Below are 21,845 nucleotides of genomic sequence, written 5' to 3'. Positions count from 1 at the left end.
AAGGGAAAGAGGGCCAGCCAGCAGGGGCAGAGCAGTCTTGGAGTGAAGTAGAAGGAAAGGGAAAGGAATTTGTTATCTGCGAGGAGGGGGTTGATAGCTAATCTTTTCACAGATTCATAGACTTTAAGGCCAGAAGAGACCATTCTGATGTTGTCTGGCCTGCTGCATAACAGACCGCAGAATGCTACCCAATCACACTCACTGGCAAGAACCCAGTACAAAATGAGCAGGTGTTCTAGCAAGTTTCCCTCAGAACTTCTGCCAAGAAACTCATCTTTGAGTTGCAAGATTTCTGCTAGGCCAGTGTCTGAGTCCCTTCTAAGCAGAAGATCCCACCGGTTCTGTACATGCTCTGTGTCTGTTTTCTGGAGTGGTGAAAAGACTGCAGGATAAGACCCGTGCAAGTCATTCCCTTGTGCCTTAATCCAGCCTCACAGTATTATTCTCACCACTTACTTAGGGCGGGTGATTGGGACATTTAAAACAGAATCAGTTTTTCCAGAAGTGAAAGGCAGGAGATTTCAGGCTGAGGGATCACGTATGACAGTTTTGCAAGGATGCCCTAACCCATGTAAACCAGATCTTCAGAGATGGTCCAGAGTATTGACCCTGTGCCTCTAGAGACCATTTGAGAAGGGGCAGTAGAGATGAGGGGTGGGGTTACTGCATCTCCTAGCTGGAGTATCATCCAGTGATTCAGACAACTGAGTCATACAACAGAATTTGGGTTGGGTGTCAAAAAACAAGCATTGCACTAATTAGCATAAGACCTGGTCAGGATCAGCCAGGGCTGCTGAAGTGTGAGAGGAGCGATAAGGGCAGAGGAGGTGAGTTCACGCACCAGTAACGTGGTATCTTTGGGACCTTGCTGTCTATGTTTGGCCAATATTTTTCACCAGCATATTATTTTGCCTGTTTTTGCTGTTCCTCTTATTCTGGTGTAGGGACATTCAGAGCTGAGCTGAATGCAGGTGCTGAAAGACAAACTGCTCAGGGTCACCTCATGTTAAAATGCACAGGAACTGTGCATATAGACCTGAATGCTTTCCTCATAGCTAGGGGAACTCATAACTGGTCTCCTGAATCCATCTGTCCTGCCCACAGGCTTGATTTTTCCCTCACTTAGTCTGGTTTGGCACTGGTGTAATACCATTGACTCCAGTGGAGTTACTTCTGGTTTACACTGGGGTGAGAGGTGGCTTGGGCCCCAATTAAAGGTAGAAAGAAAGGCAGAGAGGAGCATAACCTTTTGCCTGTGGATTGATTACATTTCCCTATATTTCCCCCCACGCAGATGGCTACGCAGGCAGGTCAAAAGTTTTCTATTCCATCCCCAAGTTTTTGTAAGTCAAGCCCAGCCCTCTCGGAGGTAAAGCAGCCTCCATCCTATGCGGATGCAGTGAAGCAGGTAACTGCATGGTTTTTATTTTCTACAGGAATAGGTTTTACCAGTTTGATCTTGTTCTGTTTTGATTGAGTTTTATGGAACTAGTGACTGTGGCAATTACAGCACATCGCCTGGTCTGTGAGTGAAGCAGGCACATTTGCTGTGTACGAGAAATAGCTTGAATTGACATTTTAGGCCTAAGTGCACAAAAGACATTAGGTGCCTAGAAGATCACTGTGATCCACAACACCTGAGTTGGAGGCCCACACTCCCTGTCCATTGAATGGGGAGAGTGAGGCGCCTTAGACTGCAGTCCACAAAAGCCAGCACACTAGGCATGAGCTGGCCAGTGGGAGAGGCCAGTGACAGGGGTACGTCTTGGCAGTAGGTGCCTATGCTGTCAGCAAGGATCCCAGAGGGAAGGAGAACAATAATAACCCCAGAACTGTTAGCCTAGTGGTTAGGGGCCTTACCAGGGACGTGGAAAGCTCCTCTTTTGTATGAACTCGCCTGAGGGCCTGACCGGTAGAGACATAGGCACCAACTCCATGGGTGTTCCAGGGCTGGAGCACCCATGGGGAAAACTGGTGGGTGCTCTGCAGCCAAGCTCCCCGCCCCAGCTCGCGTCCGACTGTGTGCTGTCCCTGCTTCTCCCAACGCTTGCCTCCCACAGCTGTTTTCCGGAATAATAAGTTGTAGGGGGAGGAGCAGGAATGCAGCACTCTCGGGGAAGAGGCGGGGCCAGGGCAGGGATTTGGGGAAGGAGTCCAATAGGGGCAGGGAGGGGGAAGAGTTGGGGCAGGGACTTTGGGGAAGGAGTTGGAATGGGGGCAGAATCAGAGCGGAGTGGGGGGGGCACGAGCACCCACTGGCATCAGGAGAAGTTGGTGCCTTTGGGTGGATGTGGGCAGCTTCTGAGCATACCTGTCAGATTGGGCCCTGCATGTGACTTAGACGGCCAAGCACCTCTCTTCCCCCAGTTTGTGAATTTGCCCCAGGACATAGGTGCAAAATCGGCACCCAGATGCCCACTGGGGGGCAGATGCACACGCCTAGCAGCAGGAACACAGGCACTGGGGAACTTTTACTGCAAACTGTTAGGCACTGAGTAACCCTAGGCACCTATGGGAGCAGCTGGAGTTTTGTGCATCGCAGTGGTCCCGAAACTGGGCCTTAGTTGCCTAATGCCTGTTGTGCATCCAGGCATTAGCTGCTAACTATTGTCTCAATGTGACAGAAAAGCATCAGACTAGATTTTATTTGAATACTGTGCTGGTGAAAGGTGCTAGGCTGACAGCCCTGCAGACTGATGCCCTGGCCAAGCAAAGCAGAAGGGGCTAGTGATATGGGGAGCTCCAGTTTTTGGTGCCCAAGTTGAGACACCTCAAATGGATGTGAGCTCCAAGGGGGGAGAAGGGGAAACTCTGGAAACTTGGCCCTTTTGAAGTGTCCGAACTTGGGCACATCAAGTCCCTAGTCACTTTGGAAAATCTTGGCGTCCATAGTTAGACCCAGAGCAAATACAAACTTGGCCTGCTCTGCCCCCTGCCAGAGTGCCTCAGCCTTGTGCCTGAGGTGGAGGGGGTAGCTCAGTCTCCATAAAAAGCGACAAAGAGTCCTGTGGCACCTTATAGACTAGTCTATAAGGTGCCACAGGACTCTTTGTTGCTTTTTACAGATCCAGACTAACATGGCCCCCTTCTGATACTCAGTCTCCATAGTCCATTTCGTCCCTTGCATTGCATGAGACTGCAAACAGGGTGCCACTTAGTGCCAGCTGTGATGGTGGATAGTTGTTCCATTGGTAACTAGACTGAGATCACCAAACTCATCCCACGTGGGCCATTGGATAGCACTAAATATTGGCACACAATGGCTCGGGGACGAGGAGTCGTTTTGTATTTAAATCAAAGGAAACAACAGGGAAAGTGCATTTCGTCAGCAAGGCTCAGTAGGCCAGCAGGGGGATGAGGGCATAGGGGAGCAGGCATCTTGCTGGGGCAAGCACTGAGTGTGCTGGGCACAGGAGTCCCAGGGAGGCTGTGTGCACACAACTTGGTCCTCAGGCTCCTGAAGCCCAGCTGCAGAGCAGAGGCTGATTTAAATGGTTGTAGAAGACGGCTGTGCAGTGACCATGGAGCCTATGAGCTCAGTTCTACCTGCAGCTCATTGCTCACTAGCCACAGCAAATTAGCCAAGCACATCCACGCTGCATGGAGAATCCTCTTGGTCCCAGGGATTCCCTTTGTCTTCCTCATCTCTGGATGCTAATCCCGGTCACGCATTGGGGTTTCAGCATACTCTTCAGCATAGCATGGGATCTCACCTTTCCAGCACTCTAGGACTAGCAACGCTGCATCTTGTGCTCTGGCCCCTGGCCTGAAAAACCGCTTCTAACCCCCTGCTCTCCTCTTGTGGTGTTTTGCTGCAGCAGATGACTCGAAGTCAGCAAATGGACGAGCTCCTGGATGTGCTGATTGAGAGTGGAGGTAGGCAGAGATTTGATACCTTACACACAGTGCCCTTGCTGGAAAAGCATGCTCAGCGCCATGGTGATGAACATGGGCCCGTGACAGCCCCATTGGAGCAGCCCTCTTTGAGGCTGCCATCTTGCATTGGCTTTCCTTGGGGAAGAAATGGCTAAGGCTGGTTTTAAAGCTTTGTCTTCCAATACACAAGTGGAGCAGTGCTCTGGAGAGACCCTGCACATGTCCACCACTGCTGGGGAGCTCTGCTTTTAACAAATCCCCACGTGCATTACTGTAACCACTTTCCTGTGGAGAGCTTGTCCTGTGGTTATCAGCCATACCTGTTCCCTAGAGAGAGAGCACCGCCTGCGCCCGTTCCCTAGAGAGAGAGCACTGCCCGCGCCCATTCCCTAAAGAGAGAGCACCGCCCACACCCATTCCCTGAAGAGAAACACCTGCACCCGTTCCGTAGAGAGAGAGAAACACCTGCGCCTGTTCCGTAGAGAGAGCACCGCCCGCACCCGTTCCCTAGAGAGAGAGCACTGCCCGCGCCCATTCCCTAAAGAGAGAGCACCGCCCACACCCATTCCCTAAAGAGAGAGAAACACCTGCGCCCATTCTGTAGAGAGAGAGAAACACCTGCGCCTGTTCCGTAGAGAGAGCACCGCCCGCACCCGTTCCCTAGAGAGAGAGAAACACCTGAGCCTGTTCCCTAGAGAGAGAGCATGGCCCGCACCCGTTCCCTAGAGACAGAGCACCGCCTGCGCCCGTTCCCTAGAGAGAGCACCGCCCACACCCATTCCCTAAAGAGAGAGAAACACCTGCACCCGTTCTGTAGAGAGAGAGAAACACCTGCGCCTGTTCCGTAGAGAGAGCACCGCCCGCACCCGTTCCCTAGAGAGAGAGAAACACCTGCGCCTGTTCCCTAGAGAGAGAGCATGGCCCGCACCCGTTCCCTAGAGACAGAGCACCGCCTGCGCCCGTTCCCTAGAGAGAGCACCACCCCTACCCATTCCCTAAAGAGAGAGAAACACCTGCGCCCGTTCTGTAGAGAGAGAGAAACACCTGCGCCTGTTCCGTAGAAAGAGCACCGCCCGCACCCGTTCCCTAGAGAGAGAGAAACACCTGCGCCTGTTCCTAGAGAAAGAACATGGCCCGCACCCGTTCCCTAGAGACAGAGCACCGCCTGCGCCCGTTCCCTAGAGAGAGCACCGCCCACACCCATTCCCTAGAGAGAAACACCTGCGCCCGTTCCGTAGAGAGAAACACCTGCGCCCATTCCGTAGACAGAGCACCGCCCGCACCCATTCCCTAGAGACAGAGCACCGCCTGCGCCTGTTCCCTAGAGAGAGCACCACCCCTACCCATTCCCTAAAGAGAGAGAAACACCTGCGCCCGTTCCGTAGAGAGAAACACCTGCGCCCATTCCGTAGACAGAGCACTGCCTGCACCCATTCCCTAGAGACAGAGCACTGCCTGCGCCCGTTCCCTAGAGAGAGCACCACCCACACCCATTCCCTAAAGAGAGAGAAACACCTGCCCCCGTTCCGTAGAGAGAAACACCTGTGCCCATTCCGTAGAGAGAGCACCGCCCGCACCCATTCCCTAGAGAGAGAGAAACACCTGCGCCCGTTCCCTAGAGAGAGAGCACCACCCGCACCCGTTCCCTAGAGACAGAGCACCGCCCGCACCCATTCCCTAGAGAGAGAGAAACACCTGCGACTGTTCCCTAGAGAGAGCACTGCACATGCCCTTTCTCTGGAGAGAGAGCACCACCCGCACCCGCTTCCTAGAGAGAGCTCCGCCCGTACCCGTTCCCTAGAGAGAGCACTGCCCGTGCCAATTCCCTAGAGAGAGAGAGCACCGCCCACGCCCGTTTCCTGGAGAGGGAGCACCGCCTGGGCCCATTCCCTAGAGAGAGAGAGCACCACCCACGCCCATTTTCTAGAGAGAGAGCACCGCCCGCGCCTGTTCCCTAGAGAGAGAGCACCGCCCGCATCCATTCCCAACAGAGAGAGCACCGCCCGCACCCATTCCTTAGAGAGAGAGCACCGCCCGCGCCCATTCCCTAGAAAGAGAGAGCACCGCCCGCGCCCATTCCCTAGAAAGAGAGCGCCACCTGCGCCCGTTCCCTAGAGAGAGAGCGCGCCCGTTCCCTAGAGAGAGAGCACCGCCTGCCCCCATTCCCTAAAGAGAGAGAGCACTGCCCGTGCCCGTTCCCTAGAGAGAGAGCACACCCGTTCCCTAGAGAGAGAGCACTGCCCGGGCCCATTCCCTAGAGAGAGAGAGCACCGCCCGCACCCATTCCCTAGAGAGAGAGTGCCGCCTGCGCCCGCCCTAGAGAGAGAGCACCACCCACGCCCATTCCATAGAGAGAGAGAAACACCTGCACCAGTTCTCTAGAGAGAGAGAAACACCTGCGCCCGTTCCCTAGAGAAAGAGCACCGCCCACGCCCGTTCCCTAGAGAGAGCACCGCCCGCACCCGTTCCCTAGAGAGAGAGAAACACCTGCGCCCGTTCCCTAGAGAAAGAGCACCGCCCACGCCCGTTCCCTAGAGAGAGCACCGCCCGCACCCGTTCCCTAGAGAGAAAGAAACATCTGTGCCTGTTCCCTAGAGAGAGAGCACCACCCGCACCCATTCCCTAGAGAGAGCACCGCCCGCACCCGTTCCCTAGAGAGAGAGAAACACCTGCACCCGTTTCCTAGAGAGAGAGAAACATCTGCATCTGTTCCCTAGAGAGAGCATTGCCCATGCCCGTTTCCTGGAGAGAGAGAGCGCCCCCCGTGCCCATTCCCTAGAGAGAGAGCACCACCTGCACCTGTTCCCTAGAGAGAGAGAAACACCTGCGCCCATTCCCTAGAGAGAGAGAGAAACATTTGCACCCATTCCCTAGAGAGAGAGAGAAACACCTGCACCCGTTCCCTAGAGAGAGAGCACCGTCTGCGCCTGTTTCCTGGAGAGAGAGCACCACCCGCGCTATTCCCTAGAGAGAGAGCATCGCCTGCACCCATTCCCTAGAGAGAGAGCACCACCCGCGCTATTCCCTAGAGAGAGAGCATCGCCTGTGCCCATTCCCTAGAGAGAGAGCACCACCCGTGCTATTCCCTAGAGAGACAGCACGGTCTGCGCCCGTTCCCTAGAGAGAGAGCACCACCCATGCTATTCCCTAGAGAGAGAGCACCGCCCGCGCCCGTTTCCTAGAGAGAGAGCACCACCCGCGCTATTCCCTAGAGAGACAGCACGGTCTGCGCCCGTTTCCTAGAGAGAGAGCACCACCCGCGCTATTCCCTAGACAGACAGCACGGTCTGCGCCCGTTTCCTAGAGAGAGAGCACCACCCGTGCTATTCCCTAGAGAGAGAGCACCACCCGCGCTATTCCCTAGAGAGAGAGCACCACCCATGCTATTCCCTAGAGAGACAGCACGGTCTGCGCCCGTTTCCTAGAGAGAGAGCACCACCCGCGCTATTCCCTAGAGAGACAGCACGGTCTGCGCCCGTTTCCTAGAGAGAGAGCACCACCCGCGCTATTCCCTAGAGAGAGAGCACCACCCGCGCTATTCCCTAGAGAGAGAGCATTGCCTGCACCCATTCCCTAGAGAGAGAGCACTGCCCGTGCCCATTCCCTAGACAAAGAGCACTGCCTGTGCCCATTCCCTAAAGAGAGAGCACCGCCTGCGCCCATTCCCTAGAGAGCACCACCCGCGCTATTCCCTAGAGAGAGAGCACAGTCTGCGCCCGTTCCCTAGAGAGAGAGCACCGCCTGTGCCCATTCTCTAGAGAGAGAGCACCGCCCGCACCCATTCCCTAGAGAGAGAGAGAGAAACACCTGCACCCGTTCCCTAGAGAGAGAGCACTGCCCGTGCCTGTTTCCTGGAGAGAGAGCACCACCTGCGCTATTACCTAGAGAGAGAGCACCGCCTGCTCCCATTCCCTAGAGAGACGGCACCGTCCGCGCCTGTTTCCTGGAGAGAGAGCACCACCCGTGCTATTCCCTAGAGAGAGAGCATCGCCTGCGTCCATTCCCTAGAGAGAGAGCACCACCTGCGCTATTCCCTAGAGAGAGAGCACCGCCTGTGCCCATTCTCTAGAGAGAGAGCACGGCCCGCACCCATTCCCTAGAAAGAGAGAGAAAAACACCTGCACCCGTTCCCTAGAGAGAGAGCACCGCCCGTGCCTGTTTTCTGGAGAGAGAGCACCACCCATGCCATTCCCTAGAGAGAGAGCACTGCCTGCGCCCATTCCCTAGAGAGACGGCACCGTCCGCGCCTGTTTCCTTGGAGAGAGAGCACCACCTGCGCTATTGCCTAGAGAGAGAGCACCGCCTGCGCCCATTCCCTAGAGAGACGGCACCGTCCGCGCCTGTTTCCTGGAGAGAGAGCACGCCCTGCACCCGTTCCCTGGAGACAGAGCACCGCCTGCACCCGTTCCCTAGAGAGCTCTGTCTGTGCCCATTTTCCATGGAGAACAATGATACTGTGTTGCTTTCTCAAGGGACCCAGAGCTGTTAGTCACTGTGTGACCCCTCTGCTCCAGCTAGACAGAGATTTGTTGGGTTTGAGTGGCTAGCCACCTGAGAGAAACTTCTCAGGGCTCTGTTAGCCCTTACTTTGCCTTACAGATAATACTTGTTGCTCCGCAGTTCCTGAGCCCCCTCAGAAAGCATTCCCCTGGAACACCCAGCCCCTGCCATTGGCCACTCTCAGAAATTATACCAAGTTTTCTATCTCCAACTAAGAATTCACCATTTGCTTAATATTACTGCTCAGAGTTCCTCATACGATCTAACAAAGAGAAGTTTATTAAGAAAGATAGAGATTTCAATGATATAAAGAAGGATAATGAAAACAGAAATGGTTACAAATAAAACAGAGTGTAACACACTTCTAAGAGACAAACATAACTTCAGCTAGTGAAAATCTTGGTCTCAGATAAGCAGCTTACCTAAAGCAACCGCTCAGCATCACCAGCCACCAGGGTCAGGATCCAGCTTTCATGGATACAAAAAGTGCTGTCCTTTTTGCTGAACTAAGGGAGACACCCTTCCTACAGTCCAGTAAGCCTTGGCACTGTATCCTTTGGAAGTGTGCCCCCCGCTAAGTCTTCTCTGCTGTTTCCTCTCCAGGGAGCTGAAGCCAGGTAGCTTTCTTAGCCTGTTAATATGTTCATCCCGTTTGCCTCAGAGGCAAATGTAATTCCCATTGACTTAGGCTTGCTTTACATCTGAGACCTATGCCACCAGGTAAAGCAACATTCCTTTGTCTGGGAGAACCTCGGTTATCATCTCGGCCTGGTCACCTAGTGTAAACCTATTTTTAGCACATACATACAACTTCTTGAAGAACACCTGTACAGACATCTCATGATGCTTATGCTGACCAGTAGACTATAAGCTTTCATTTGATATCTCATATGACAGTCTTTAGAGATAAATACTATGCCACCCATGTGCGGGTTGCTATGACTCTGTCAGGCCTGGCAGGCATTGCTGACACACAGTAGTGAACCACTAATGGCTTTTGTGTCACACAGTGCCCATTCCCCACACTCATTTACCACGGCCAAGGCCCAGGCCTTTGGGGAACACTGATTATGCCCCTTGCCCACACATACGAGCTACGAAGAGGCATTATCTGCTCTGATGATGGTGTATAGGGCCATTGTCTATACCCTGTCCATATGCCAGTGCCTAGCGGGAAAGCATCATTGATGCTTAGCTGTCAGTTGGCTTCCATACTAGGTAATCAAGCTTTAAAAGCATCTCCGGTCACTTGCTCCTTAGAGGGGCTGGTTCCGAGTTCTTAGGCATTGCTGATTATAGTGTTCCATGAGTAGGCCTCATGGTGACTTTGAAAGCTGAGCAGTTGAGTGCTGGTACTAGCAGGGCCCTGTATGACATGGACAAACCAGGCCATACTGGGTTTTGGGGTGATTTGCCAAGAAAGCCAAGGACCCAGGTGTCCTGTTTACAAAGGGTCAGAGCAACATTCTGATCCTGAGTCACCCCAAGCCTGAGCATCAGTTGAGTCATCCAGTCTGTGCGGCACTTTCCCCCACATACCCTGGGCTGGCTCTCCTTTCACCAGTGAGACCATGCTGATCAGTGTCAGCAGCAGCAGTCCCAGCGCACTCTCTGTCCGAGCACTGCCGAGAGCTAACTAGGTCTCTCAGCAGAGGGTTGTTGCAAGGGGGCAGTTGCAGGAGGACAGTGTGATGGGTTTTCAGATGTCCCTGGGGAGCTCCTTCCATGCACAAGGGCAGTGTGGGGGACAGCACAAAGGCCTGTACTGGAAAATCAAACTCATGGGCAATGTAGGCTGGCATCCTTGGCAGGAGCAGGACTGCAGATAAGAGGATAAGTAGTACAGGGCTAAGCCAAGAAGGGCCTTGTCACTGAAGACAGGCAGTTTGTGTTTGATAAGCTGGAGAAAAGGGAGCCGGTGGATGGAGGTGGAGTGTGTGTGGGAGAGGGGGAGGTAAATGGTGCAGGGAGGAAGGAAGTCTTGCTGGAAGATGTCCGGTTTTGCACTGATAAGGTTGAGGGAACCCTGAGTGGAGCAGAATGGTGGGGTAGGCTCTGAGGGAAAGCAGGCTGTCAAAGCATGTGGCCAGTGCAGATGGCTCAGGCTGCTACATGGCATGAGTCTAAGCTCTCCACTTCCTTTTGCAAACAGAAATGCCAGCCATTGCCAAAGAAGATCGTTCCTGCCTCCAAAAAGTACCTCAGATAACGGTGTCTTCAGGGAACGCCAGCGCTTCACTTCCAAAGGCCTCTGCTCCATTTGAACATGTTTCCTCAACCCAACTCTCATTTGACCACTGCACTGGCAGCAATGACACTCACCTCGAAGTCTTATTAAATTCCCAGAGTCCCCTGGGAAAGGTCAGCGAGATCCCCCTCCTGAAAATGGGTGGTGAGGAGTCTCACTTTGAAGGGCTGATCGATGGGTTTTCCAGCAAAGTTGCAGATGAACTTCTGACATCCCAGGAGATTCCTCTCTCGCCCATGGAGACCCAGCTGTCACCCTCCTCCGCTGAAGGCTCTGGTTTACAAATGAGTTTCACTGAATCACCCTGGGAAACGATGGAATGGCTGGATCTCACCCCCCCTAGCTCAGCCACCGCCTTTGGCTCTTTCACCACCACCGGGCCCAGCCTCTTCAATATAGATTTCCTAGATGTCACTGATCTCAGCTTAAACACCACCATGGACCTTCACTTGCAGCAGTGGTGAAAGGTGGTGGCAATACAGATGGGGATGTACAGCAAAAGCAGCCGACCACAAGTCCTTTCATTAAACAACAGAACCAACAGGAATTGAGTCCTGGTCAAAGGGCTAATGTGCCAACCAGTCAGGGGAAACTGGAGTATTTTTCCCAGTACATAATTCCTACCCTTTTTCACTGACTAAGAATTGTCAGCGCAATGAGGCTGACCCTTTATTTTTCACACCTATGTGGCTATTGATGCCTTTTAAAAATGAGACTTCTCTAAAACATTTTTTTATGCTTTTTCAGTTTTAGCAGCCGTTCACATGAGAACTGGAGTAGCTCGTGACATACTGTGTGGAAAAGAGACCTCACCTGGGAGGAAGCATGAAAGCATCCAGAACAGGGTCCAAGGCATTGCTACCAAAAGCCGCCTCATCTCCTTCAAGAAATACTGCACGGCACGTCTTAGCCATGGAGAAAGGCCCAGTTTGGTCAGAAGTCTTGTGGGCAGTCAGTGCCACGCTCTCTGCTCACCACAGTGGCAAAACACACTGCACTGTACAGCCTGGTCCACCTCGCTCTGCTTCCTGTCTCCATTCCAGTTAGTCAGTGATCGGAAATGGTTCTGAAGCCAAGTCCCCATAGCACAGAGAGCTGCTGTCCAGTCAAGGGCGGTGAGTTGTGCCATGTCAGAGATGTCCAGAACTCATGTGAGCACATCTCATATGGTCACTTTTAGTGAGTGAAAGCCAGGGCATGTTCCATGCTGCACAGTTACATTTTATAAGTTAAACTCAAAGAAGCCAAGAAGCCCAAACCACAGATGTCCTGATACCTGACTCCAGCTGCTCAGGTTGCTCATAGAGCTACTGAAAGAACCTGATGCACTGACAGAGCTGTCAATTTCCTACTGGTGTGGTACAAATATGTCTCCAGCAGGGGACAAGGAGCATGTTGAATCAGGAAGTAAACAAACCGAAGCTCTGGAGGGGATCCCTTGGGCTTTTCTCTGCAGTATGAGAAAGCTGAGGATGAATCTCTCCTGGACTTGCGGGGAACCCTGAGGGTGGGGGAGAGCCACAGAAATTCAATTGCAATAAATAGCCCCTCCTGTGTGTTCCCCAAGAAATTGAATGGGTCAAAACAGGTCCTTAATTATGGCTGGAGTTTGTGTGACCATCTGTTTGTGCAGTCTGTGCTCCCTATGCCAGCCCTCCTCCCTGCCATCTCTCTCCCCTTCGCTCCTCTCTCCTTCCTTTTGCTGAGGTTACTGCTGCCCCACCAGTTGCTCGGCTCAGAGCAAGGTCATCCGGAGAAGAGCTGTGAATCCACAAGGCAAGAGGAGCTCGTTCTTTCCAGTTCATCAGAGATGGATGCTTTGCTGCAGCTCTGGCTGCAGTAGGAAGGCACCCGCCTTTCTCCTCCGAATCGCGGTGCAATATTGTTCACCGGGGCTGTCTGGTGAGAAAGGGCCATCTCGTCACCATTTGGCTTCCACCAAAGAATCTGATAGCTATTGTTTTAGAGATGCATCTACTTTTATAGGAATTACCTGTCAGCTGTTTTGCAAAAGTAAATATTGTTGCTGACAAAGATTGTTAAAATATTTACAGCCTGCGTGTATTTAATATTTGTGTTACTGGAAGGGCAGCACACTGGCCATGCAGTCATTTGGGGCAGAGCCCAGTGCGAAGGAACTGTGGGGCAGGGGCACTCCCATGTGGGTGACTTGCTGAAGGTTTGTTGGAGCCTGAGGAGGAGCCTCTGCAGCCCTCTTTGGCCCCAGTTGATGAGGTTATGATGTCGTTGCATGTTGTATAAAGAACATGTTAGTAGCTTTTTTAAGTCACTATTTAAGGCACCACTTTTCTATTGTACAAATGTTCACCAGACACTGGTAGCTAGAACAATCACAAGCTGCAATTTATTAAAAGAATTTCTGTTTTTATAAGTGAGAGATTTTAGAAACCGTTCCACGGTGAATTTTAATAGCACTTGACTCCAGGGTAGTTTTGCTGCTGCACTGCCTAAATGTACAGGGCTTTCTAGATAGTTTTCTCCTCTTGACAGATGTATTTCCTTATTTAAAGTGATGCTGTCAACTTAAAACTTGTAAACAGACACGTTTCCTCAGCTATGTTACCAACACCACCTTCATTATTAAATACCCTCTTGTCTTGTCACTCCCTCTGCTCTCAGATTGCTGTTTCATTTTGCTCAGCTAGGAGAAGGACAGCCACTGAATTCAGTGTTCAGTTTGTGACCTGTTCCCCCCAGGGTGCCACTGGAACATGGGTACCACTAAGCCCTCTGACCCACCAGCCTGGGATCCCTCTCACACTGTTCCTGTGACAAGCTGCAAAGCCCCCCAGCCTGCACTTTCACCAGCATTCACACAGGAGTGACACACCCAGCAGCAGTCACATGCAGGCTCTCTAGCCAGTAGCTTCCCAGCCTAGCACCCCACTGCTGTACCATCCTGCCTTGGTCAAATCTGGGTTTAATACCTGGGCTGCCTCTCCCTCAGTGTGAAGAGAACAGGGCACATGTGTGGTAACCAAGCAGAGATTTTCCCCAAGCACTCCAGTCAATGCTCACTGGTTTGGATTAAAAAAGATACTAGAAAGATAGGATATGAATTAGCAAATTCTCACCTGGGCTGATGAGACAGGTAGGCTGCAGATTCTTATGGGACAAACTGCACTCGCATTACAGCTTGGAATCCCCGGGTATTTCATACACAGGCTAGAAATCCCTTTAGCCTGAGTCCAGCACTTCCCTCAGTTCAATCTTTGTTCCTCAGTGTTTCCAAGTGTCTTTTTGTGTGGGGAGTGAAGAACCCCAGATGATGACACTCCCTGCCTTATATAGCTTTAGCCTATGGCGGGAGCCCTTTGTTTCAAAACTTGATTCCCAGACCAGTTTGTGGAAAAATACTGCCATCCCAAGATGGAGTCCAGTATCATGTGGTCTGGTCACATGTCCTTGTAGAGTCGTAGCAGCCATTACTTACAGGCTATCTGGAGTATTCTCAGGAAGGCTCACCAGGTGGGAGATAAGCTTCTCCTAAGGCCTATTGTTTTCCCTAATGGCTCATTGCCCTGAATAGGCCCTTCCCAAAAGGCTATCTAGACTGAAAGCATCTTGTCTAGTTGGCATTATTCAGGTGTAACTACAACTGAAGTACAGCTCCATAGTCAGTATTTATAACTTCAGATACTGAAATGATACATGTGTACAAATAGGATAATCATATTCAGCAAATCATAACTTTTCCAATGACATCTGACATGACTTATCTTGTACAAAATGCATGATAATTATGCCATAACCATATTATAATAATATTACTATGGCGAATATGGGGTGCAGTGTCACACAGTTCATTGTGGGCTTCTCAGGGGCTCAGCCTTATGGGCTCTGTATTTATTTAAACTCCACATTTTCACTGACAGGTTCATAACAAGCTAATTGGAGCATTTCTCTTGGTCTGAGGGTTACGAGAGCTTTGGAGCTTTTAGAAAATCTGATCTCTGGGTTAGATGTGAGTTAGAATGAAATGGCTGGCGCACTAGCTTTCCCAGCGTGCCGTGACAGCCTCAGAAGCTAAGCTTCTCACACCCAGCACGACTAGCTTCTGTGTCTAATGTCTGCTGAGTTCTCTCGACAGATCGAGCTGTGTTCTGTTATCCCTTGGCTTGCTGCAATGTACCAGTGGGGAGCCCTGTCTGCCAGCTTTGCCTGAGACTCCTTGCTTCCCTGGACTCTGAGGAACAAGGAGAATGGCACAGCTTTGCACATGAAACCAGCAAAGCTGCTGGTGCATTCCCAGGCCAGCTAGAGAATAGATTGTCGGTTAGCTCTGGGGCCAGTTCTCTGATCATGGTGCAGGTTGGAAATTCGGCAGTCTGATTGGATGATCGTTTAGTCATGCTGTTAGTAAATTAGCCAATCAGAATAAATCCTTTAATTATCGGATTGTTACTATTATTAATTGATAATAAAAAATAAAGGTTTCTCTTGCAGATGCCGAGGCAATGTCTGAAACCTCTACCTGTGCCTGGCTCTTCCGAGGAGACACGAATTACTATAGGGCTGCATTCATAATGCCACTTAGGCACCTAAATCTCACAATCAGGCCTCGCTGGAACTCACCAAGCCCCCATCCAGTTACCCACAAACCCTGTAGGCACCAAAGTGCCCTTGGTGCCTGTTTGTGGAAGATGCTCCCGCAGTGCCCTTGGCCCTTGGCAAGACTCATTGGGCCCCAGAGAGGGAGCTACAGCATGAGACTAGCTCTGTAGCCTAGTGGTTAGCTGAGGCAGTGCTAGCCCACTGGAGGCCCAAAGCAGGAATAATGCCCCCCCCCCTCCCCACACACACACACAGCATAATAAATAGCGAATAGGAGCCTCTTGAGCTGCTCGGGGCCCTAACCAGTTGCTTAGACTGCTTATGCTCAGCATCAGCTCCAGCTAGAGCTCTCACCTATAACATGGGAGGCCCTGCAGCCAGTCCCCGTCTCCAATGCCTTTGCCTGGCTAGCAGAGCATGCTGGTGTTGTGGCTCCCATTCACAGGTGCCTAACTTTCCCCAGCATTGTATAGGGATGCTGAATGCCTCACCTGGACTGCGGACTGGACGAGGCACCTCACATTAGGGACTGCAGTGCTGAGTCCCCTTTGTGGCACTAGCCCTCTCGAGCTATTCTGAACACCACACCCCTGCCAGAGCCAGGAGCAGCCCCTTTCCATTACAGGATCCAGAACTCTCCAGGCTCTCTATGGCAGCCACCAACTTCCCAGGAAAACACAGAGGCTCTCGCTGAAATTCACCAGCAATCTCCTTAACCAGCCAGCAGGGGTCCCTACCTCAAGCTGCAAAGCTCCTGCACCAGAAAGCCTGCTGTGCTTGGCCCCTCGCTCCTTTCTCTTCCTCTGCATAACTAACCATGACTGCTGGGGGACAGAGCCGAAGCGTGTGCAGAGCACAATGCACCAAGTGTGCGCTGGTGCGAGCTGTCACTGGGTGATCACACTTCATGTTAGCGCTGTTGGACCCTAGCAGCCAAAACATGCTGGGTCTCTGCTGGGCCACATCCAGCTCTGGGGGGGAAGGGAGGGTGGTCAGCATCTTAGGGTGAGACCCCCTGACAGTGAAAGACAAGTGTCTGCAGGGAGTAGAGTCACCATATTTCTCAAAGGGAAAACGAGACACCGCGCAGGGCTGGCCCAAGCCTCCCTCACCCTCCCTACCATGGGGCTAGCTAGAGTCGCTCACCCAAGTCACCCCCCTCCCCAAGGGGCCTGAGGCGCTCACCCAAGCTCTGCCCTCCCCTCCCATATGGGGCTGGCATCGCTGCTCGCTTGAGCCCTGCCTGCCCCCCGCTGGAGCCCTGCCTCCCCACCTGCACAGGGCTGGCATTGCCACGCACTCCCCTCAACACTTCCCTCTGCACCCCACTTCTTTGACACAAGTGGGCATTTGCCAAAAAAGTCAGGATGGGCCTAAAAAAGGGACTGTCCCGGCCAAAACGGGACGTATGGTCACCCTAGCAGGGAGTCATTGCAGAGAGCTGGGAGCACTGTGCTATGACTCTTCCATTCCAACACTGCAACAGTTTCTGCAGCTGGAAAGTTACCCAGATGGACAATAGCTCCAGCAGGAATTGCAGCAAGGAGGCTCCATCTCCTTCCGATGCAGAACACACAATGGCGGAGGAAATTACTAGCCAATAAACAACCTCAGCCCATCTCACTTTCTGCAGGCTGAAATGGCTGGTGGAGTTGTATGCAGCAGGGAAAGAACCCCCCTTCCCCCCCACACCATTCACAGCAAGTGACAAGCGTTGTGGTGCCCCCCCACAGCTCATGCCTACTCCCCACCCTCTAAGAGCTTCTACCTTTGGGGGGGAGGGATAGCTCAGTGGTTTGAGCACTGGCCTGCTAAACCCAGGGTTGTGAGCTCAATCCTTGAGGATGCCTCTTAGGAGCAAAATCAGTACTTGGTCCTGCTAGTGAAGGCAGGGGACTAGACTCAATGACCTTTCAGAGTCCCTTCCAGCTCTATGAGATAGGTATATCTCCATATATTATAACCCAACTGCAGTGTTCAAACTAAGAGCACAAGAAAAGAAGGAACCTGTGCATCTCAGCCATGGCTCACAGCTCTGTGCAGTGAAGAGGGTGGGCAAACCAAGATCCCCACACACACACATGCTCAGGTGCCAGGACAGACTTTCTGAGCAGCCCTGCCTAGGAATGTCAGGCTCAGCAAGCATTTCTGCCATCTCTCTGCTCTGTACCATGAGGGTTGCACCTGGGGTAGGGCCTGGTCACACTGTGCCCTGCCTGCCTCAAGATCATTCTGGGACAGTTGGTGGGTCACTGGAGAAAGCTGGGGAAAAACAAGCAAGTGACTCAGAACCAAATAGTGTTTTTATTTATTTTCCTAGAGCCAACATTTCCTGAGCAGGGCAGCTGCTGAACTGGGATGGCCACTGGGGAGCCCACGGTATCTGTACACATGGCTCCAAGAGCCAGGGCATCATTCTACAGTGGACAGGGCTGCCAGCTCTCCAGGATTGGCCTGGAACTTGCAGGAAATAAAGATTAATCTTTATTAAGTAAAGATTGTGTCATGTGATGAAACCTCCAGGAATACGGCCAACCAAAACTGGCAACCCTAACAGTGGATGGAGCTGTTTCATTAGCAAAGAGAGAAGCTGGATGCAGGTTAGGTTGAACAAGTGGGACTTTATCAAATCCTGTGCCCTGCTCTGTCCAAGTGGTCAAGTGGCTTTCAACCTAACTTCCCAGCATGGCTAGTTTCCCTAGTGTCCCCTTAATAACAGCTCCTCCAGAGAACATGGGCCCTCTGATACCAGTTCCCTGGATCATGAAACAGCAGCTCCCCTACCAGGTGATGTGCAGCAGAGAACTCCTGGACAAAGGGCTGTCCCAGCCGTGCCCTGTGTGTAAAGAGCACAGGGCTAAGTGAACACATTGGGCTTGGGGGCATCTCACAGATTTATACATTCAAGACAAAGAAATTTTCCATTTCTTTCTTAACTGAAAAGTGCACAGAGCCCTGAGCATTGCTCCCTGGAACCCTACCCTGGAGCCTTGCTCACCCTAGAGTTCCCACGTCCTACCCCAACCCCATGAGTCCCCATGGCTGGGTGTGGAGCTGACAGCGCTGCAGCCTGCCTCACCCATTCATTCCTTAGTGCTCCTTTAAATACTCCCTGCAGGTGTCACTGTGCTGGTGCGAAGGGAGGCCGCTCAGAGACATATGCTGGGCACTTTGAGTAAGAAGTGGGGAGGTTTGGGCTGGTCCTTCATTTGGGGGTGTTCGTTCCACAGCCTGGGAACAGCCCTGTGAAAGCTCTGTCTCCTGCACGGACATGCTTTGCTCTTATCTAGAGAGTTCCACTGCACCAGAGCAGCCGAGCTATCGACCCTGGTCTCCATCCCAGGCTCAGCAGCTCACGGTCGTCACACCATGCTACCCAGAGTAGGCCCCCCAATGGCCTTGTTCATTTTCCTGGGTGCTGCCAGACACTGAGCAGCGTTTTCCTTTATACACCTGAGTTGGATGCTTCCAGCTGGCAACTGTGCAGAATTGGCAGGCCCAGAACTGCTCTCATTGCAGAGGGTACTGTTAGCAATGGGCCCCAGCCAAGAACACACTCAGGCTTCAAACCCAGAGCTCGATCCACGCTACACACCAAAGCCTCCTTCCCCAGGCAAAGTCCCGCAGCTTTCACCACCTGGCTTGAAACCTAGATCTGAATTATGCGGCTAGTTAAATAGATGGAAATTAAAGGAGCCTTCCAGGTACTGGACACTGAAATGAGATCGGAAAAATCAGTGGATGGGTCTGGGGCATGTCCTCATATTTATACTTGCAAGCAGCCACCTAGATACCACAGTGTTGGGCCCATAGACATTTGCTGGATGACTATGGACTCTATGGGACGCCACCATCCCGAGTGCTGGTTCCAGCTCTGCTCAGCCTATTTTCAGCACCACATCTCAGATTCGATAAAGATGGTGAAATGACCAGGCTGGGGACAGAGAACTGAGAGCAATTTGGTCCTGCCCTGAGGGAGCCCATCCAGTGCCAGGCACCAGACTGCCCCTGCTCTTGGCATGATAAGAGTGAGCCCTGCAGGATGAGGTGCAGAAGCCACCCTAATTGCACTGGCCTGTGTCTGGCCCTGCCGCAGCATGTATAAACACAATGTTCCCAACGTGCTTGGCTAGAGATTAGCTGCTAGATGTGTGACAGGCTGCTGAGTGTGATGGCTGTGCTCTAGAAATCACTTGGCAGGCACAGAATCCCTTTGTGGGATGGAGCACTGAAGGCATGACAAGGGCTGCCTTTGCAGCAGAGATGAACCAAATTTGGGAATCAAAGGGAAGCAGGAGAAATCAGGGCTGTTCTGGGAAGAACATGAGGACCAGACACCCCTGTCAGAAAGAGTGAGGTTGGTGTAGTCTGGCTTGAGGGGGTGGCACAGTCACAGGCTAAGGGGTGACAGCTGGTTGAATCTGCCCCACCACTCCCTTCAGGGAAAACTCTGAGACTTGCACCAGTTCGATTTTAAAATCACTCTGCAGGGTTGAATCTCTGACATCTTAAGCTATTTGCCAGTGCTGGTTTTCGGGGCTCTGATGCTGGCAGAGTTCAATGATGACATGCTGTTGATCCAGCCCGGAGGTGAGAGAGTCTCGGTGCACACACATCTTTCCCAACTGACAGCCTGCTGGCACACACCCAGTCCTTGTCAACAGAATGCTCTGAGCTTGGTGAACTACAAACAAGCATGGGTGTGTGAATAACATCCCTCCGCCCACAAACACACACCCTCCACTCATGCTCTTTGCACATAGACCCATACTCCAAACACAGACACATACATCCACGCTGCATCTACCCACCCTTCTATTTAAATACTTCATGACCTCTGGGGAGAGGACCAGGACCCCTGCTTGGAGGGCTACTGACAGCTCACCCTGCTGTTCTGGTGCTGCTGCTCAGATGGGACAGATATTTTCAGGTTGAACTAGCAAAAGCTTCATAATGCATTGAGTGGAACTGACTTCTTCGCACCAGGTGCTCACCTGGCTGCTTCTCTGCTAGTAGCATGTGTAAATGGAAGGCTAGCTCTGATATGTGCACTTTGCCCCTCAGAGAGAGCAGCTCACCCTATAGCAGAGGTTCCCAAACTAGGGTTCATGAATCCCTGGGAGTTTGCGAAATGTCACAGGGGGTTCTCAGGAAAAAAAAACCTAATGGGAGACAGATCTGTCCCTAGGGACTCCAGGCAGCATGGGGCCAGCAGCCCCTGGACTTCCAAGAGCTAAGCAGATCAAAGCAAGCATATCTATCACACTGAGATTTCAACTTCAAGACTCATAAGAAATGGAAAGGGAGGTGGATATTTTTTGCTGTTTTTAAAATTAAATAGGCAGCTAGTGTTGTTTTTAAAATATTTATGAAGAACAAGTTTAAGCTTTGTTGTAACGTGCGTTGTCTGCCTGGACTGCTCAAGACCTGAATGCTTGTGTAGGAGGAACTCTTTGAGTTGGCTTCTTAAGTATCTTTCTGCTGTTTCACGTCTGATACTCCTTAATGAAACATAGGAGTCTTGTCTTATAACAGGCTTATTCAAAGTTATTAGTCAAGCTACAAAAGTGAGATCTTGGATGTGTGTTGCCATTTTCATAATATAATAAAAACACTGTCATGATAAATAATCATTAATTATAAATAGTGTGTAATAAGCATGTCATAAAAACAAATGTTATATTTCCAAGATCACTGCTTTTATAATTTATACACAGGTAAAGGAGAAAATCCCTGGAAATATTCATTTTTAGGAGGGGGTTCGCAAGACTTGACATTTTAGTGAAAGGGGTTCACAGGTTGTTGACGTTTGGGAACCACGGCCCTACAGGATGTGGGTGCACAGCCAGCTCTGGTTTCCTCCTCCTCAAAAGCAGTAGCATTGTCTAGTCTTGAAGCTGGGGGTTCAAGAAGGGAACCGCTGCTTTGAGCCATCCACTGTAAAGTGAAACTTTATACCTAATGAAAAAGGCCAATCCTGACTCAGAGCCTAGTGGCTGGTAAACAAGCAGATGGAGCTCCAAGTCGCCTTCCATAGTCTTCCGAGAGCAAGAGTCTTTGTCGCCAGGCCACTGAGACAGCTTGAGTGCTGCAGAATGCGCCTTGACCCATCGGGGCAGAGGAACCCCACTGGCTGACAGCATAAGAACATGCAGGTGGAAATCCTCTTTGAGAGCCTGTGGGAAGGTATTGCTTCTCCCTTCATCCACTCAGCAAAGGAAATAAACAGCCTCAGGCATTTTCCAAAGGGCTTTGTCCTGTCTAGATAAAAGATCAGTGCTCTGTGAACATCTAGAGAGTGGCGTTTTCTGTCCTCTCTACTGTTGTGCAGTTTGGGGTAAAATACAAGAAGGCAGATTGTCTGATGTTGAGGAAAATCCAAAGGAACCTTGGGAATAAACTTGTGGTGTGATCTCAGAGATCCCTTGTCTTTGTGGAAAATGGTATAAGGTGGATCTGCCAGAAGGGGTCTGAGCTTACCCACTCACCTGGCTGAGCTTATCCCTGGCAGAAAGGCCACAGTCACTGATAAGTGCAAGAGGGAGCAGGAGGCCAAGGATTCAGATTGCTGGTTCATAGGTGCTGCTAACCCGAGGGTCAGTCCCAGGTAGGCATAGGAGTTGATATTGGCTGAAATGTTCCAGTG

General features: G+C 51.6%; 1 protein-coding gene across 9 annotated transcripts in view; it reads left to right on the top strand.

Annotated features, from left to right (window-relative positions):
* MYOCD (myocardin) overlaps window positions 1-13,248 on the top strand; it is a 506,444-nt gene extending 493,196 nt beyond the window's left edge. For 6 of the 9 annotated variants that reach the window (XM_030535013.1, XM_030535016.1, XM_030535017.1 and 3 more), the window contains 3 exons: window positions 1,295-1,408; window positions 3,819-3,876; window positions 10,529-13,248. In XM_030535013.1, coding sequence (XP_030390873.1) covers window positions 1,295-1,408; window positions 3,819-3,876; window positions 10,529-11,088 — 732 coding nt within the window. In that variant the 3' untranslated portion in view covers window positions 11,089-13,248. The remainder of the gene's footprint in view (window positions 1-1,294; window positions 1,409-3,818; window positions 3,877-10,528) is intronic. The other 3 variants (XM_030535015.1, XM_030535014.1, XM_030535022.1) reach the window with 3 other exon arrangements.
* Window positions 13,249-21,845: the final 8,597 nt, after the last annotated feature.

This window comes from Gopherus evgoodei, chromosome 15, assembly GCF_007399415.2.
Source record: "Gopherus evgoodei ecotype Sinaloan lineage chromosome 15, rGopEvg1_v1.p, whole genome shotgun sequence".
NCBI classification, from domain to species: Eukaryota; Metazoa; Chordata; order Testudines; family Testudinidae; genus Gopherus; species Gopherus evgoodei.
The sequence above is the reverse complement of the archived record's forward strand: the minus strand, read 5'-3'. Positions and strand labels throughout refer to the sequence as shown.